Here is an 18779-nt window from a genome sequence, read left to right on the forward strand (position 1 = left end):
CTCCTGCTCTGCAGCAGCTTCACTGGCTTCCAGTTAAATACCGCATCAATTTCAAGATACACATTCAAGGCTATCCATCATCTCTCGCCTTCATACCGCTCTGACCTGGTTCAGCTCACCATCCCTTCTCCGTGTCTCACATCCTCCTCCTCTCTTTCTCTTTCCGTCCCTTCCCCCGGCTAGCCACCGTGGGGCCCCCATCATCCCTTCCTCCTGAGATAAGAAACATCACTTCCCTCCCTCTTTTTAAATCCAGACTCAAAACTCACCTGTTCACATTAGCCTACTCCACATACATTTGTCCATCCTGCTACTTTAATTTATTTTATTTATTTGCTCAACGTTTTATCCTTATTATGTTTGTTCCTGTTATTGCTTGTGTACAGTGTCCTTGAGTGTTTTTAAAGGCGCTTTGATAAATAAAATGTATTATTATTATTATTATTAGATGGAGCACAGGATGAGACATGTCTGCAGTCTGAGAATAAAAGCCTGCAAAGTTAAAATTATAATTAAATAACTGTTAAGTCTGGATTGTTCAGAAATATCAAAGTGTGACAACAACCACGAGTCTACAGTGACCTCTGCTTATCCTTACCAGGGTTTCAGCGGGGCTGGACCCTATCCAAGACGAGATACCCCCTGTACAGGTCCACAGACACTTATGTGAATTTCAGAATCATCATTAATCCCACTGTGGACTGTGGGAGGAAGCTGGAGCACCCAAATATTCCCTTTGAATTCAGGTAAAATTGAAGTTTCCTCCAAAGTAAAAAAAAAACTAATTCACATAGTTTTAAGAATTAAAATCAGCACGAGGCTGTGAGTGTGAGTGCACTTAATAACAAAAACCAATCAGTCAGAATCTGAAAATAAACATGACCAAAACCACAGAGTCACCAGTGAAAATGTTCCTCACACAGGATCAGACCAGATTTCTAGTTCGTGTGATCGACAGCAGTGATCAGCAGAGGTGCAGAGTTTTTACCATCATCACTAGTACAAGGACAAAAGTACGGGTGGAGTTTCTGAGTGAAGGAGCAGCCAGTGAACGAGTAGATCAGAGCTGCAGCATCTACGTCATAGAAGGAGACCAGACCCTCCTCATAGTCCACAAACACCCCCACCTTCTCAGGACCAGACCGGAGAGAGAGACGGACTGGAGGGGCGGCACAAGCTTTGTACTTATTTCCATTTCTCAGACAAACAGTCCAGAGACCGTCCCCAGGACTCCGTCTGATTTTTCCCTTCCTGTTGATCGACTCTGTGGCCACTCCTAAGTCCCAGTCAGTCTTTCCTTTAACCTGAACCTCAAAGTAAAATCTGCCTGAAGAGAAACTCTGCTCTCCTAAAACACAAACACACTGAGAAAATCTCTTTGGGTTGTCTGGAAGTTTCCTCCTCACATCACCATGATTCACTTGTTTCCCATCATCAGACAGGATGAGTCTAGGATTTGCTGTATCAGGATCCAGAGTCACGTCCACTGCATCCTGCTGGACCCTCTTCAGCTCTGCAGCCTCAAACAGCTTCTTCTTCATGTCTTTCCTGAGTGTCTCCACAGCTCTCCCCACGGTCCCCTCATATGATGGTGGACGGACTCTGACCGCTGTCCAGTCCTTGGTGCATGGAGCAGCTTTCAGGGAGGAGAAGCTTTGGAGGAGGTGGAGGTGGTCTTCAGAGTGTGAGAGCTGCTCCACCTCAGAGCTTCTCTCCATCAGCTCAGAGATTTCCTGTTCCAGATCTTTGATGAGACCTTCAGCCTGTTTCTCTGTAGTTTCCTGTTTGTCTTCGATCTCCTTTATGAGCTCCTTCAGGCGTCTCTCAACAGACTCCATCAGAGCCGTGAGGACCTGAACACCTTCTGCTTTCTGTCTGTCTGCAGCATCTTTCCTCATCTTCACCGACTCTGTGATCTCCTGAATCTTCAGTTGTCTCTTCTGGATCATCTGCTGAGTTTCAGCTTGTGTCTTCTCCAGCTCTGCCTTCTTTCCTTCATATTCTTCTCTCAGAGGAACAACTTCATGAGCCTTGTGATCTAAAACAGAGCAGAGCACACAGACAAATGTCTGGTCGGTCTTACAGAACAGCTCCAGATGTTTATTGTGCTTCCTACACATCCTGCTTTCCAGGTTCTCCACAGGCTCAATCAGCTGATGCTTTTCAGACTTGTAGCTGTCAGATGAGGCTCCAGGTGAGTCTGACAGTAGGAGGTCAGACACACAAGGCAGGACTTCAGGGCCTTCAGTCTGGGTCCAGTGCAGACGTCACAGGGAACTTCTGCTTTCTGCTGAGCTTCACGTCTCTGAGCAACCATCTCAGACAGCAAAGTGTTCACCCTCAGCTGAGGTCTATTGGGAAACGCCTTTTTACATACTGTACACTGACATGGAAAATTAATATCCCAGTGCTGAGTGATGCACTTTTTGCAGAAGTTGTGTCCACAAGGTGTGGTGACCGGATCAGTGAACATATTTGGACAGATGGGGCACAGAAGCTCATTGTCAGACAGCAGATTGGTGGCAGCAGACATGTCTGCAGTCTGAGAACAGAAGTCAAAGTTAATATTGTAACTAAATAATTGTTGTTTAGAAATATGAAAGTGTGACAACAACCATAAGTTCAAGCAGTGACCTCCAGATATTCACTTCAATTTTAAATTCACTTTTATTCATATAGCAACAGCAGCTGTATACTGTAAAGAGCCTGCAGTGATTCAGAGAAATCAAAAGGTGACCCCCTACGAACAAGCACTTGGTGACAGTGGGAAGGAAAAACTCCCTTTTAACAGGCAGAGGCAGAACCAGGCTCTCCCATGTTGGCTTCTCTTCACTGGTTCCCTGTTAAATCCATTCAGGCCAATGAAAAGACTTTCGGTCTGCCTCATAGTAATTCTGGCAAACCATCAGGCGACTCCGGAGGGGAAAGCCCAAGGTGGGGTCCTAACCCTAACTCTTCAACAGGTGGTCGAAGACATACTTTGAGGACCTCCCGAATGCCACTGATTGATCCTCTATGAGGCAGGGGCTGGGAATTACTCGACCATCTCTGAGGGTGAGGTCACCGGCGCAGTGAAACAACTCTTTGGAGGTCAGGCTCCTGGGCTGGATGAGGATCGCCCCAAGCTCCTGAAGGGCCTGGATGTTGTAGGCGTGTCATGGTTGACACACTATGACACTTTCAGTGGAGATGTGGGGTGGTGCCTCTGGATTGGCAGACTGGGATGGTTGTTCTTTAAGAAGGGGGATCGGACAGTGTCCTTCAACTACAGAGGGATCACACTCCTTAGCCTCCTTGGGAGGCTAGCGTACTGGAAAGTAGAGTTTGTGCATTTATAGTTTAACCTCAGACACACAAGGAATAATGCAGATATCATCCTCAGTTCAAGTGTGTGAGAGTTTGTCCATCTAGTCTACAACTGTGGAATTGGAGACGACATACAGCGACATCCCTCAGAGGCTGGGGGTGCTTTGGGACCGTCTCATAGTCTTCAGCCTCTCCCATAGTCAAGAACTCTGGGCAGCAACTGAAAGACAACGACTGTAGACACAAGCTACAGAAATGAGCTTTCTCCAAAGGGGGGCTGGTTACTGGCTACTTCTCCACATGAAAAGCAGAGAGTTGTGGTGGTTCAGGCATTCGCCTAATTCAAAATCCTGCTCCTCACATACAAGGTCTGAAATAATCAGGCCCCATCTTATCTTAATGACCTTGTAGTACCATATCACCCTATTAGAGCACTTCGCTCTCGCTCTGCAGGCCTACTTGTTGTTCCTAGAGTATTTAAAAGTAGAATGGGAGGCAGAGCCTTCAGTTTTCAGGCCCCTCTTCTGTGGAACCAGCTTCCAGTTTGGATTCGGGAGACAGACACTATCTCTACTTTCAAGATTAGGCTTCAAACTTTCCTTTTTGCTAAAGCATATAGTTAGGGCTGGACCAGGTGACCCTGAATCCTCCCTTAGTTATGCTGCAATAGGTTTAGGCTGCCGGGGATTCCCATGATGCATTTTTCCTTCCCACTGTCCCCAAAGTGCTTGCTCATAGGTGGTCTTATGATTGTTGGGTTTTACTCTGTATGTATTATTGTGCGATCTACTGGACAATATAAAGCACCTTGAGGCGACTGTTGTTGTGATTTGGCGCTGTATAAATAAAATTGAATTGAATCGTGCTGTCAGATTTGTGATCTGATTTCAAAACAAACTGCTGAAGATTTTCTCTTATTTTGGAAGGATGTTCTGTTTGGCCTTACAGAAAACTGTACACATCTAAAAAAGAAGTCTGATAAAGTATATACTCTGCATTTCAGTTATTATTCATCTCTGGCTCTCCCACAGTGTGTCTTGGTGCTCACTTCCTCCCATCAACCCTAACCCGCGGTTAAAAGTGAGTATTTCCTTCCCACTGTTGCCAAATTGGGTTTTCTCTGTATTATCACATGACCATGATATAAGCACCTTGTCGTGATCTGTGAAGTGAACTTCCTGTCATGCGCCCCATAAATGACTTCAAAAGTGTGTTGGTTTGACAGGCATGTGACCATAAACACGTGTTTTGACTGTTGCAAGCAAACATACCGTCAGCTCAGGTAAAACAGTTTAATCTTCACTTTTTACTAATTATATGAGGTTTTTATCTTTTACGTCTCAGACTGAGTGAAAATTGACATTTTTCTTATTTGCTCATTTGAAATTTGACCTCAGTCTGTATCTTGTACTCTGTTTTTTCATTTGGTTGGTGCATTCACAGCTTTAACATACTTTGAAAACCCAGTGTTCAGATTTTGTACCTGATAAGCTGACAAATGTAAAAATCAGTGTAGTGCCACCACTGAAGACCTGAACATCATCTTACTCACTGCAGCAAGAACAAAGCTGCCCTCTCTGAATGAGTCTGACAGCTACAATCAGAGCACGCTCTACAAAGCTGTTGGTTTAATCCCCAACCTGAAACATTGAGTTTACAAACCGCTGCACTCACCAGTATCTGAGTCAGGTGTTGACAAAGACTCGTGTTTGAAGATGAAATGGTTTCAACTAAAGCTTCTGTTACTCTGAGAAGCTTCATCCGCCCTGACAAACACTTCCTGCTGTTTTTTGTCAGGTTTCCTTTGGTAGGTTTGCACTGATCACAGCTGCACACCTGAAACAAGACGAGCTTCAGACGCAGGCCCTTCTTTAGTCTGACAGCAGCAGTTTTCACAGGTTTCACTCGGTGAGCAGAAACAAGCTGCTGCTCTGATCTTTGAGAGTTCGCTGCAAAAACATGAAGTTTAAACAGGAAACATCCGATTTAACAGATTTATTTAACTCTCATGGGTGCAGGAGGTCAGAGGTGTCTTTGGTTTGCCCCGTCGCATGTTTAGCCTCCATGAGGAGGAGCGATCCTACCTGGAAGACCAGCCCCACAGCGCCTCCGTGTGGGAGTAATGTGAAAGAGCTCTAAATGAGAAGGTTTTTGGTAGCCCTGTTTCTCGTGGCTGTACTGATCTTTAGATGTGAGCGTGCAGCTGCTCCACGAGCTTCTATCTGAAACGTCACATTTCTGTCTCCTGTGGCGATGAAGCTGCGAAGGCTCAAAAATGCTGCAGCAACGATGTGAATTAAACATAATTTGATGGTCCACAGAAAATAATTATGATAAAAGAACATTGTATTACTTCATTAAATATGCAAAGTTAGGATTTCTCCCAATGTGTGAACTGCTGGAGGAGGTCAGAGGTTAAAGGTCAGAGCGGTCTGGTTTTAAAGCTCTAACAGAAAATGACCTTTTATTGACGACAGACGATCGACCAATAAAAAGCTGCAGCAGGAAAAACAAGAAAACTGATATATTTTCATTTCCATCATCATTTAAACGCAGGAGCACGCAGCTCTCCTCCAATCAGGAGTCAGCATAAGGCCAAACCTTTTTCTTATTCCACATTTGTAATCAGATTACATTTTACAGTCCACGTTTCAAACACTGAACATCAGCGCAGCCACCGTCCTGCAGCAGGAAGTTTATGAACCATCACAACATCACTGATGTCAGTGATGCAGCACAGCTGGTGGAAGGAAACATGCAGATGTTCACAGATGTTCAACTTCTGTAGATGAGGAAATATCCAAGTAATTTAATGTAACTGAATATTGAATCTTCCAAATTTAATATCTAAGTTTATTCCTTTATGTGCTTATAATCCTGGAAAATTAAATCATGCAAATAAACATTTTCAGCTTCAGGCAAGCTCACAGAAACACAGACTGTATATCAAAGATGGATGTAGCTTCTGGTGATGTATCGAATGCAATCGTTAAATTACGAGACAAGTTTAATAAATTTGGAGGACCAAGAAAGTCTAAACATTTCATGAGTTAATAATTAATTGGGGCAATAAAATATGCATTAGTAATTCCAATTATAAATTATTATTATCTAAATAAAGTAATTAAGGAACTATTAAAAGCTGAAAGGAAAATGGATTTACATTAAAAAAAAACATCAAATCACTCAAAAATCTTTGTTAAAAATATTATTTTGAAAATTTAAAAACAGGTTTTTCAAAATAAAGGAGAATCAAGTGAATAGATGAAGATTATAGATTAATCTCTACGATTCCTCCTTTTCAAATCCACGTCCTTCCCGTTAGCTGCTGGATCACATCTGGGATGAACTCTTTTGGTCTTTGGAGGGAAATCGCCGTAAGAACGAGTCGCGTTTCGGAGCGTCGGCTCCCTTTTATTCCCCTCGCTGTTAACAGTAACGTCGTCATGTACAGAAACATCACATGATTATTATTTAAAGCATGGCTATGATTTTCCACGTTGCATAAAACGGCCTCGTCGTAACAGGATCAGCTGCTACTTTACTCCTGGAAACACAGACTGTATAACAAAGATGGGCAACAGAGTGGCGAACCGTTCCAGTACAGCTGTGATGTCATCCACCTTTATTTACACTCAGACAGGAGGATGGTAAACCACAGCTGCGTGTCATTGCTCCGCCCACTTCCTCACTCCGCCCACAGCGTGAGGCTGCAGGGGCTTCCCCGAACAGTCCTCCGTACGCGGAGGCTCAGCAGGTCCCGTGGAATCAAACACACAGATCACAGAAAGACAAACCCACCAACCCCGACCAAACAAGCAGCTACAATCAAAAAGTGACGTCAGCGTTCATCAGCTCCTCCTCCCATCTGTTGTCATAGGTGACGCGCAGTCACAGCTGGCAGGCGTTTGAGCTCAGGAGAAGAAGAGCTGCTCGCACAGGCGCCGCGTCTCCTCCGGGCTGGACACCTCGTGGCCGACGGTCCGGGGGTCGCAGTAGATCTCGTAATCGTTTCCTCCCTGACGTGAAGACAGAGACGCACAGAAAGATGAGCCGTGCTGCAGCTCACGACTCAACGAAGCGGCACGTTAAACGAGGTTGGTGAAAAAGTTTGGCCCCAAACTCGCTGCAGGTTGACAGTCGCACATCTGTGTGTCCTTCAAACACAGCGTCAAACAGCTGCAAGTGTCGCACGGTGACCACTGAACACGCCAGATGTTTGAAACAGGTCAAGTTCCACCCTGAGCCGTAAAAACATGAAACAACGAGACATTCAGACCCTGCCGGCCGGTCTGAGGACCGAAGATTCATCTGTCTGCACCAGGGGTGTTAAACATAAGGCCTGGGGGCCGATGAAGTCGAGTCTTCATCGAACAAGGACAGAAACTCCTCTGAGTGACCTCACAGGAGGATCACAGTCGGAGTAACCTGACTGTGCCGTCAGGGGCGTTTCAGCGGCCCCGCCCACTCAGGTTTAAATGTGGCCCGCCATGTAAACGGCGTCCTGCTCTATAACACACCGTTTACTCTCTACAGTGGACATACTCACACAGACATGCTGCACTGATGTTCTGGGTACAAACTAAGGGCGTAACTCCCTGCAATGACAGCATAAGTATTATTAGTATTTATTTATTAAACAGATAAATACTTAAAGTCAGCCCCGCTAGAATAAGGAGACAGGTGTCATAAGCCACTCATTACGAGTACTTATGATGTAAGATTACATTCTCAGAGTTAAAGTTACTTACAGAATAATTATCTTTCTGTTGCTGTGACAACCTGACCTGTTACCTTGCTACCTGTCGTTTCCTCCACCTGCACAGACTTTGTGATGACAGAAAGAATCTATCGATTTCTTTTTTTGGTCTCGGGCTGTAAACAGTTCATTTAACACGGGGGCGGACTCACTGCTGCCCCTGCTGGACACTACGGGAGCTGCGGTGTTCAGCTTGCTGCTGGATCCAGCTGTATTTCAGGAATAATGAAACAGATGTTTCCAGGAACGACTCTTTGACCCGACCGGCCATCGTTTACCTGCCGCTGATATTCTGCCTCCGTGAGGAGTCACGTGACACAGTTTGCGTACTCACAGGTTTGGTCTTGTCTCCAAAGAAGTGGATGGTGGAGTAGTCGTCCTTCTCCACGATGCCCAGGCAGTACCTTTTATCCCAGCCGTCAGGAAACACGTCAAAGCTGATCTGACCTCCTGCGGACACACAAAGACCGACAGGCTGCAGGAAACGAAGGCGCCATTTGCATCACAGTGAGGTAGGACAGCCACGGCGGCGTGCCGGCTGCAGCAGACTCACCGATGGAAAACGAGAGTCCTTTTCCTTTGAACTCCTCCTGTAACACGGACACAAACGTCTCTCGGATTTTCTCCTTCTGTAGGAAACAAACACCACCGTCTTCATTTCAGCAGCAGCTTCAGGTTCACAGCGAAAGAACCAAACAGGACTTTTACCTCGTCAGTACATTTTAAATGAGAACAAGCTCAAAACCTACCAAATGTACCACAAACAGACATTTTTGTTAATTACAGGTGGAGGAGGCGGGTGGAGCCGGGGTTTAGGGTCAGCACGTGGGCGTTACCTGGTCCAGCTCGTAGAACTCGATCCGCTCCTCTTGCGTGCAGCTGCGTCCGATCGGAGACACGTTCAGCATCCCGTTACGAAACTCCACGAAGGTCCCCCTGAGAGACGACACAGAGTCACATGACACCCACCACAGAACCGCCACAGTCCTGATACATGCAGTGATTCTGACCTTTTGACCTCACGGGTAACACACCTGAAACCTTCACGGTTTCATGGCGAGCACTTTTACAGTTTAAACCATTTACACTGCATCCTCTCACAGCTGAGCCACGCCCACAGCCCCAAACGTAAGAACGGCGTGTTATAACGTGGATCTTTAACCTCCTCGGACCTGCGTCCACATATGTGGACGTCACATTTTGGGTTATTTAGACCAAAATACTCAATTTTGCTCTACATGGGCCTGAAATCCACTTACGAGGACGTTATGCTGCTGCTGTTCTACCGACATTTAAATAAATATCCTCATGAGTGGCTCTGATTTTTCTTTAAGGTAAAAAAAATAAAAAAATCTGGTAATTCTTTGTTTTTACATTCATCAGGTCCCAATGTGACCAAATATCAAAGAGAAATTAAAAATGCTGCTGTGGAAGAGTTCAGGTCTGAGGAGGTTAAAGAAACTTTTCACTGTTTAAACCCGTCTGCTGGATCAAACCGACACGCCCTCCGACACGCCCTCCGACACGCCCTCCGACACGCCCTCCGACACGCCCTCCGACCGACACGCTCTCTACCCCCCTGCCAGGCTGTTACACACACGCTAACCAACACACGGATGTGCTGTCACCTTTTCTTGGGCAGTTTGATCTTGGCCATGTAGTTCAGACAGAAGTTTATGAAGTCTTGCAGCAGCTCCTCCCCCATGTGGGCCTGAATGGACTGACACACACACAGACACACACACACAATAAATGATGATGTCACTCATTAAGGGAACAAAGGTATCCACACCTGCCTGTCCTGAGTGTAACCTGATACCTGCTGTTTGTCTCACTGGAGGGTTTCCAGCATCAAAGCATCTGAGTCTGGTTTAAGTCCAGACTTTGACTCGGACGCTCCAGAACCTTTATTTTGTCCCTTTGAGCCAATCAGAGGCGGAGCTGCTGGTTCCTGCCTGGTTCCCTGAGTCACAGCAGAGCAGCCAGACCGTCACACGACCCCCACCGTGGCTGCTGCTGCTGCTGGGATGTTTCTGGATGAAACTCTGTCTGATGCACACGTGACTCAAAGCTTCCAGAAAGTTCAGCTTCTGTCTCGTCAGCCCTCAGAATATTATCCTCCAGATATTTGTTGGCAGATGTGCGACGAGACTTTGTGATCTTCTTGGTCAGCAGTGGTTTCTGCTTGGACTCTCCCATCTTTGCCCCGCCTCTTTCTTACTGTTGAGTCGTGACCTCTGACCCTAGCTGAGCTTAATAGATGTTGTTCTGGGCTCTTCTGTGACCTCCTGGATGAGTCGGCGATGGTTCCCAGGCTCTCAGCGTGGGTCGCTGGAGTCCCACAGCCTGAGAAATGTCTCTGTCACCCTCTCAGGCTGATGATGTCACTGACTTTGCTCCTCAGCTGCTTCTTTACATGCTGATTCCAGATCAGTTACATAAAAAGGTAAAACTCCGTCTCACCTGCACAGAGTGTAACTGTCCGCTCTTATACGCCACCAGGCCGTTCTCAGCAAACACGTAGTCCACCTTCTGGATCACTGCACACAGAACCGAGACCAACAAGCGTTATCATCTCTCTGGTATAAGCTGCGTGGAAATAAAGGGACGGTATCAGACAGGATACAGAGCGGCGTTCGTCTCACCGTCGTCTCCCAGCTGCTCCTTGATCTTGCTGAGGTCGGACCCTCCGACGACGCCGACCCGAACCCGAGTCCTCAGCTTCTGGAGGAACTCTGCCATGTCCGGGGTCACCCGCTGAAAACACACAGTGACACGCCCCACATTTACCGCCATGACGGACACAGAGTCTACGACTCGCAGCTTTGTTTATCTTCTGTCATTTATTCATCTTTTGTTGAGCTAGCTGTGGTCTGGATGCTGTGGAGGGTCTATCAGCAGGAAAAGCTGCACAACTAATTAAGCCCAAATATTTATGCCCTTGTTCATATTTTCCAAACCACCACGGGGTGAACTGGAGTCTGATGGGCCAATTGTGGCCCCCGAGCCTTATGTTTGACATCCCTGCACTCAGCCAGGACTCCCGGGCCGGCACAGGCTCAGCTGCTTCCCTCTTCTTTATGCAGTGATGCTTACCCGTTCTGTGTGTTGCACAAGCACAGCAGCAGCTCACTGAACCTTCCTCTTTTCCCCAAAAACATTGATTTCAAACTGGTCAGGTGTGTCGCAACACAGGAAACAAACGCTGTGAAACGCTGCGGTTGTGAAACTTTCAGTAACAATCAGTTTATTAAAGATTTAAAAACGCTGCACACAGTCAAACACGAGAAGCCTTCGACTGACGAGATCAACGTCTCCGTCACTACAGTTATAAACGCCGACGTTTCTGCAAGAAAAAAGGAAATCTGACGACATCAGCAGTTTACCCGTCTGTTGATATTCAACTCCAGCTTCAGTGAAGAGTCCAAGTTCTCCTGAAACAGCAAGTCTGCAACTTTTACTGCACTCGCAGTTAGGCCCGAGCTCCCGTTTTAATTTACTTTAATCTTTGTTAATTTAATGTTTTGCATCATCATTATGACATCATCACACATGCTTTCATGGTGTTTACACCAAACACTGACCATGTGATGCACATCAAACCAGGAATCATCAGTTTCCTGTTCGTGGCTGACAGGAGGGGACCCGGTGCGGCCTTCTGCTGCTTCATGGTTCGCCATGTTGTTCAGAGATGTTCCTCTGCATTCATCAGCATGTATACAATCAGTCTGGCTGCTCTGCTCTGACATCAGCGAGGTGAGAACTGTTGCTCACTGGACTGCTTGTTGTAAACAGAGAGGGCTCTCTTTGAAGTCTCTGAAATCGTCTTTCTGATGCTCAGGCTGAACTTCAGCAGCTCATCTTCATCATGTTCACATGCATAGATACACTGAGTGTCTGACACATGATGGGTTGATTAAAATGTTTGCGATATTAAGCACTTGAACAGGTGTGCCTGCTGAGTGTACCCTGTTGGCCATTCATCACTACTCGGTTTGTCTTACTTTGCATTTTCATTTCAATGACGTCACATTTTTTAAAGTCACAGGATGAAAAGTTTGCAACCTTTTACAAATTTTTGCAGTAAAACTGAACAGCTGTGCACACACGCAGGGCTATACTGAAACCAAGAGTCTCGGGGTCATGACCCCTGCTCCACCTAAACCTTCACCTAAAGCAGTCTGCATGGGTCAGAGGTCAGTCACCTCCTAAAGAACATTTTAAACATGAGTGGCTCTGCTGGAAGAACAGGCCAAACACGTAACCTTGCAGGGCCGTTAGGGGGCGCTTAACCCGGGGATTAGTGACATGCTAGCAGAAACTACCGGGAACACGATTAGCACGAGCGTCGCTTGAGTCACCTACGTAATCAATGGCCACGTGAAGGGTGTTTTATATTTAGGAGGTGACGACAGTGATTATACACACCACGGATATAAATGTAATTAATAGTTTGATGATTTTTTTTCCAAATCGTAAACTCGTGTTTCACATTTGACGTTCCGTCAGACACTTCCTGTTATAGCAAAAAGCTAGCAAGACGTAATTTACCGTTACATGCGTCACCTAATATCTTCTATGTTTAGTAACCACAGCGATAACGTTACATTGTCAGAGATTATTATTTTATTAATATCATTATTATAAAGATGTTTGGCACTGGCAGTCCGCCCATACTGGCTAACGTCGCTTAGCGGAACCATTGTTACGTAGTTTCTGCGGAGCATTTTTGCCTGCGGAAGAACTACAATATCAACGTGGAGCCGGAAGTCGCAGTGTCGGACAGTACAGTCATGTTTGTCTGAAGGTTTGTCAGGTGCACTGATTGTTTTATATCACCAGTGGTCTTGCCCTCGCGCGCGCGGACATATACACAAGCACGCACACATTTCCCACCTGTCTCGCGGCCGTAAGCGTGCCGTCAACGTCAAAGAGGCAGAGCGTGCTCGTGTCCACACCGGCGTCACTCATCTTCCCTCCGCTCCCGGACCCACACAGACACGCTGACCGCCTCCCCGCTGCTCCGAGTGGGCTCGCCTCCTCTGCCGGTGTTCCGTAAAGAGCAGCTCGGTTCTCCCTACACTACTTGCTCGCCGCTTAGAACTACAACCACGGTTCTTCTTCTTCTTCTTCTTGGGTGTGTACCAGACTGACAGACGCACAGTGCTGCCACCTGCTGATACTTTGCAGTATCTGCGTAAAAGATTAAACAAATTAACTTTAAACTGTTGTGAAATTACAATGATGTTGTTCATTTTATTTTATTAATTAATGTATTTTTATTAAATCATTTTATATTTACAATTAGCTTATTACTTGTTTTTACTGTCATTAACACTTTGGGACAGATGTGAAGCTTCCTCGCAGATTTTAAAGGCGAACCATTGTGTTCTTCATTATTTCCTGACATCTGCACAGGTCTGTGAAGGTGGATTAAACAGGGTCATATATCATTGTAATTAAACACAGGCTCCAGGCTGCAGCTGTAGATAAATAAAAACCATTTAAAATTCCTTTGTGTGTTTGGTGAGTTTAGTTTGGACTCTCTTGTCTCCACACTTCCTCCTCTTCATCGTGTGCTTTTGGCTCATGAACCAAACCCGTGTCTTTTCAGCTACGTTAGAGTTTAATGTTGGACCAGGAACATTTTTCCTGTTCAATTTTGCACAGCTGCTCAGGAAAATGAGTAAATTATGAGCACAGGGTTGTGCAACAGGGTTTGTCTTCATTTGATATCGCTTCAACACAACACACAGATGTTGGGACATGAAGTCTTTAATGAAACAGAAAATTACAACACTTCTACCTGTGAGCTTTGAGGCCTGCTTTAGATGATTTTCCTGTTTTCAGTCCTAATATTTGCTTTAGATGTACGTCAGTTTGGTAATTTGTTACATCAGCTAAATGATTAAACAGAACCTAAAACAAAATATCTCAAATAAATTAGAAAAAGTTCAACCAATATAAGAAATCAAGGCTCAGCCATGTGAAAGTCACTGAAAAGAAGAAGCACAGTTATAATGGAAATGAACTCAAAGAGCTCAAAGTACAAACGTCTGCCAATCAGCACAGCAGGGTTACTAAATAAAATATGGAGGCCGTTCTCAAATGCCGCCTTTTACAATAAAAACTAAAGAAGTAATGGTGTTAAAAGCGTGTCCTGCATGCTGCATGGGTTTGCAGTTAGGTGGGGCGCACGAGGACAACAAAAGGAGAAAAAGTGGTTCAGAAGTGTTTCATTGACATGTATTTGCCTCCCAGCGACCCCCCAACTTTACATACAGACGACCTCCTGATTAACTGTGAGGTGTGAACCCCCGGCTCACACAGGTCACCCCCCAACTTCTCAGTCAATGAGCCTGTAAATCAACTTTAATCACCTGTGTGGAGGGTCAGAGCTGAAACTGTTTTAAATGATCTGTTTATGACTTATCGTGGATTTATCTCTGCGCTCAAAGTTTCCCCTCACTGTGAGAAATCCCCTCTGAAAGCATGAAACACGTTCAGGATTATGATTCGAAAAGAAAATCCAGATGTTTGGGAGAATTGTGCAAAGTGGTGATGGAGGTGAAACATAGAGGGGGAATACCTTCAGACCTTACAAGTATTAATCTATTTAAATGCACTACCTCATAGTGGCTGTCAGAATGAAGCTTGATTCATATAATTCTTTAAACGTTGAGGAACATTTCAGGTGGAGAGAGCCTCAGGTTTCCGTGCTCCGTCTGAGGATCACTGCGACTATTTCCTCCTTTCTGACTCCTCTTTTAATATTTTTGTCCCTTATTTTTCATTCACTCTTAGATAACTGCCAGTCTGCAGATTTAAAATCTTTGCATTTATATTTAATAACCTGGTTTGCAGTGTGTGTGTGTGTGTGTGTGTGTGTGTGTTGCTACCTCCTTTTGTTCCTCTGTAAAAGCAGTGAAACATTCTAATGCACATGTGAGATGCTCATCACCAAACTGATTTTTTACAGCAGGCCTGCTTTTACATAAACAGCTGTGCATGTCTTGCCCTCACTGCATTGCTCTGCATACCAAACAGCTGCCATACTCTTTCACTGAACTTACATTCATTGCTGCACGCGGCCTACTTTGTTCTTATGTTAGACTGAGCCAGCAAAACTCTTTTCTGTTAACATAAAGATGTTTAATTTGATTGCACCTAATATAAGAAGAAGGGGAGAGTCAGCAGTGCGTCTCTGTGTTTCTACAGGATAAAGAAGAAATAAGAAATACGAAAGGTTAAAAATACAAACGAAAGGTTCTGGTAGCTTTAATCTTTATTGTTTATCTGGTACTTAATTACTTTGCTTTAGTTTGGATGAGAGCAGGAAAAGCTGAAAATATATTTCATAAATCTTTGCCCACATTTGCCGGGCCGGATTGGACTCCTTGGGGCCGGTTTTGGGCCCTGACCTTATGTTTGACTCTCTTGCTTTATAATAGATTTTTTACAATAGATTATAGGTGTTTTATGCTTAGATTGCATTTCTACTTGCACAGTCATAAACGGGAGCCATCTTAAAACAGGATGTCCAATATTTAATGAATATTAAAACGTCACGTTTGCAGTTAAAGTCTGCAGCCGGAAGTTATTGTCGGTTTTCTGGAGAGTGTTGACATCCGTCAGCGCCCGTTAAAAATCAAATGAGCAGTTTTGTTTGTATCGTCTCGTCGCTGGTTGCTAGAAGCGGAAGAGCTGCAGCCTCGGAGCGGATCGGCTCCTTTCGCTCTCATCTCGAAAACAAACGGTTAAGCGACGTCATCAGCAGACGGAGGTTATTTTGGAACAGCAGTGAACAAAGAGGGGCTTTTTCGCGCCCTATGTTTAAAAGCCCGGGAGCAGCCAATCAGCTTGCAGGTGACGCACACAAACCCTACGGCTTGACTTCTAGGAAAACAACCAATCACATCCGCGACTGCGCTGTGTGCCCTGCGTTCAAATTTAAATACACGATTTCCGCCAATCCGCTGCTGGGGGGACGGAGCTGTGTGAGACTCGATAGTATAGTTAGTGCGGCCTCACAGACGGTGACTAAACAGTTGACCGTCCTTCCTCCTTCACTCGTTTACAGCTCGTCTTGCGGTGAACAGGTAAGGCCCTTCTGCTGTCTCATGATTGTTTAGCAAACAGTGGCTGGAAGGTGTTTGTGCTTTGTTTGTTGTATTGCAATGGTGTGTGCTGAAGTTTCTGCGGCTATTTTAACCTTTGTGCGGTAAAATACATCTATGCTTTTCGGCCTGTAGGTCGTTTGCGTGATAAATCACAGCAATATCAAAACTGTGTTTGTGAAAAAGCAAGCAGTTCGCTGCTGTTTAAAATCGAAAAGCATCAGTTTTGTGGGGTGTTTTTCTTGCTCGGTGCTCTGTAAGATGGTGCTGTAGTAGCTCAGTGTGTGTCCGACTTAGTGCGCAACATGCCGTTCAAACGCCATTTGGTTTGGTAGCTTAGCTCGCAGCACGACGGAAGCGCCTCTCTTTTTAAAGTTTGGATGAAGTCTCCGGCTGTCTCGGAGTCGCTCTGGGTGCTGGCTACACGTGTTTAAAGGCAGAAACCCGGGGAACTGCTCGCAGTGTAGCGGAGCGGCTGTATTGCAGAGACTTTGTTGGGGAAGTTTTTGGCGCAGTTGTGTTTAGGCGGGAAGATACAAAATGGAGTCGCGTCTTTTTGTCCCGGAGAGGCAGAAAGCCGATTAGAGCCTTAAAACACTCCCGGGCGTCTGCTCGCCCTATTTCTGCTGCGGTAACACCACTCACGGCCACACGACGGCAAATGTGAGGATATTACCCGCTTTAATTTAAAACGGTGAGGCCAGGGAGCTCTTATTGTGCCGGGGTGGGCGTGTGATACGAAACTCGGAGTCGTTTTGGTGGTTTAGTGTTTGGTTTCATTTCTGGTTTTCTTTTTGGTCTCTAATTTGCAGATTAATCGCAGCCATGACAAAGGATCCGAATAAGCCGAGAGGAAAAACCTCCTCCTACGCTTTCTTTGTGGCGACCTGCCGCGAGGAGCACAAGAAGAAGCACCCAGGGACCAGCGTGAACTTCGCAGAGTTTTCCAAGAAGTGCTCAGAAAGATGGAAGGTGAGCCCCGCGGTTTATTATAAACACTGATGTTCTGATATTTTTATTTTATTTGCCCTTTTTAAAAATTAAAACGTGTGTGTGTGGTAGACCATGTCCCCCAAGGAGAAGGGAAAGTTTGAAGAGATGGCCAAGAACGATAAGGTCCGATATGACCGGGAGATGAAGTCCTACGTGCCACCTAAAGGTGCCAAGAAGGGAAAGAAGAAGAAGGACCCCAACGCCCCCAAAAGGCCCCCGTGAGTCTACACTCGCTGCTCTTTGTCTGTAAAATGTTTTCAGTTAGATTCTTGGGATTAAATTTGTTGTTTTCCCTTCAGCTCCGCTTTCTTCGTCTTCTGCTCCGACCACCGTCCCAAGATCAAGGAGGATAACCCTGGGATCTCCATCGGCGACATTGCCAAGAAGCTTGGCGAGATGTGGGCCACGCAGGGCGCCAAAGACAAGGCCCCCTACGAGGCCAAAGCCGCCAGACTGAAGGAGAAATACGAGAAGGTGCCCCTGTGTTTTCGGGTGGTGTTGGATGGTGTAGCGTGTCTCCGAGGTGGTGTTCCTAACGTGTCTCTTCTCCTTTTCCAGGACGTTGCTGCCTACAGAGCCAAGGGCGGCTCTGGGAAGAGCGACGCTGGAAAGAAGAGCGGGCCCGGCAGGCCCGCCGCCAAGAAGGCTGAACCGGCTGATGATGATGATGACGATGATGAAGACGAGGAGGAAGAGGATGAAGATGACGACGATGAGGATGATGACTAAGTGGTTTCTGTGTTTGAGGATGTGAAGTTTGCGTTGTTCAGCTTATGTTTGTTTTTTGGGTTGGACTCGTCCAACGGTATAGCCTGCTGTCCCTGTCGGTCGGCCTCGCTCGACCTGTACTCCTCTTCTTCTAATTCAGGGATTTAGTTTTCATTGTCCCTTAGTCCCCTTTAAGTTTTATTTTTGTTTTACAACTGCTGAAGTCGGGTCTGTTACACCTTAGATCCTGGTTTAAAAAAAAACAAACGTGCAGCCAGATTATTTCCTGTGATGATGCGATGAACTGAAACTCCTGTGCAGACGGTGGACAGCAGCCAGCCAGGAAACGTTTTCTTTTCTTTGTTTTTTTTTATTTTTATTTTAAGAATGATTGTTTCTGGAAGCACTGCTCATGTTTTCTGTTCCAGCGGTGCCGTTTCTTCACTGTCATTTTACTGCCAGGATTTATCTGTAGTTTGGTTAAAAGAAAAATGTTTGCCGTCATTTTTAATGTGGAACTTTGAAAACTTGTAGAACGGATTTTTTCTTTTTGTAATAAAATTTTGTATATTGCCTATAAGTGTAGACTGCTGTGTCTAAAGCTCACATGACCACGGGGGGAGGGGGGAACAGTCTGAGTGGGTAGATGATGAAATGAATGTAAGCAGAATGAGGCTCATTGTGCAGCAGCAGACTCACTGCAATGTTAAAAATCAGCCTTACACAGTGTAGCAATGACTCAGGTGGGTTTAAGGACTTGTGACCATGTTTACAACACGTTCTCATCATTTTAAATCAGTGGTAAAAACATCCATGACAGCTTCAGTCCTTTAAACAGATTCTCCAAAAATCACAGTCAACTGATGTGACTTAAAGAGGGCCTGATGGACCAATCA

General features: G+C 45.5%; 2 protein-coding genes and 1 pseudogene across 2 annotated transcripts; 1 reads left to right on the forward strand and 2 right to left on the reverse strand.

Moving 5' to 3' along the window:
- Window positions 1-350: 350 nt before the first annotated feature.
- Window positions 351-6564, reverse strand: LOC120734656 (annotated as a pseudogene).
- Window positions 6565-6704: 140 nt separating this feature from the next.
- On the reverse strand, window positions 6705-13207 carry pmm2 (phosphomannomutase 2). The gene is made up of 8 exons (XM_040033603.1): window positions 12962-13207; window positions 10711-10822; window positions 10529-10605; window positions 9694-9785; window positions 8902-9001; window positions 8619-8694; window positions 8400-8515; window positions 6705-7325 (listed from the first exon to the last, which is right to left on the reverse strand). Exons 1-8 carry the CDS (start codon window positions 13034-13036, stop codon window positions 7221-7223), a joined length of 753 nt encoding a protein of 250 aa, XP_039889537.1. The 5' UTR covers window positions 13037-13207; the 3' UTR covers window positions 6705-7220.
- A 2824-nt stretch (window positions 13208-16031) lies between these two features.
- LOC120734665 (high mobility group protein B2-like) lies at window positions 16032-18463 on the forward strand. Its single transcript, XM_040033605.1, has 5 exons — window positions 16032-16164; window positions 16995-17154; window positions 17245-17393; window positions 17475-17649; window positions 17734-18463. The coding sequence occupies exons 2-5, from the start codon at window positions 17008-17010 to the stop codon at window positions 17902-17904; spliced, it is 642 nt and encodes a 213-aa protein (XP_039889539.1). The 5' UTR covers window positions 16032-16164; window positions 16995-17007; the 3' UTR covers window positions 17905-18463.
- Window positions 18464-18779: the final 316 nt, after the last annotated feature.

The sequence above is a fragment of the Simochromis diagramma genome, unplaced genomic scaffold (genome assembly GCF_900408965.1).
Source record: "Simochromis diagramma unplaced genomic scaffold, fSimDia1.1 OVJJ01000571.1, whole genome shotgun sequence".
Classification (NCBI taxonomy): domain Eukaryota; kingdom Metazoa; phylum Chordata; class Actinopteri; order Cichliformes; family Cichlidae; genus Simochromis; species Simochromis diagramma.

Excerpts from the sequence above, each read along its gene's own strand:
- pmm2 (XM_040033603.1), bottom strand. The coding sequence starts at position 13,036 with ATGAGTGACGCCGGTGTGGACACGAGCACGCTCTGCCTCTTTGACGTT. Across the intron at positions 9,002-9,693 it reads ATCAAACTGCCCAAGAAAAG|GGGGACCTTCGTGGAGTTTC; the intron begins GTGACAGCACAT and ends GTCGTCTCTCAG. Across the intron at positions 8,516-8,618 it reads AGGACTCTCGTTTTCCATCG|GAGGTCAGATCAGCTTTGAC; the intron begins GTGAGTCTGCTG and ends GTGTGTCCGCAG.
- LOC120734665 (XM_040033605.1), top strand. The coding sequence starts at position 17,008 with ATGACAAAGGATCCGAATAAGCCGAGAGGAAAAACCTCCTCCTACGCT. Across the intron at positions 17,155-17,244 it reads AGTGCTCAGAAAGATGGAAG|ACCATGTCCCCCAAGGAGAA; the intron begins GTGAGCCCCGCG and ends TGTGTGTGGTAG. Across the intron at positions 17,394-17,474 it reads AACGCCCCCAAAAGGCCCCC|CTCCGCTTTCTTCGTCTTCT; the intron begins GTGAGTCTACAC and ends TTTTCCCTTCAG.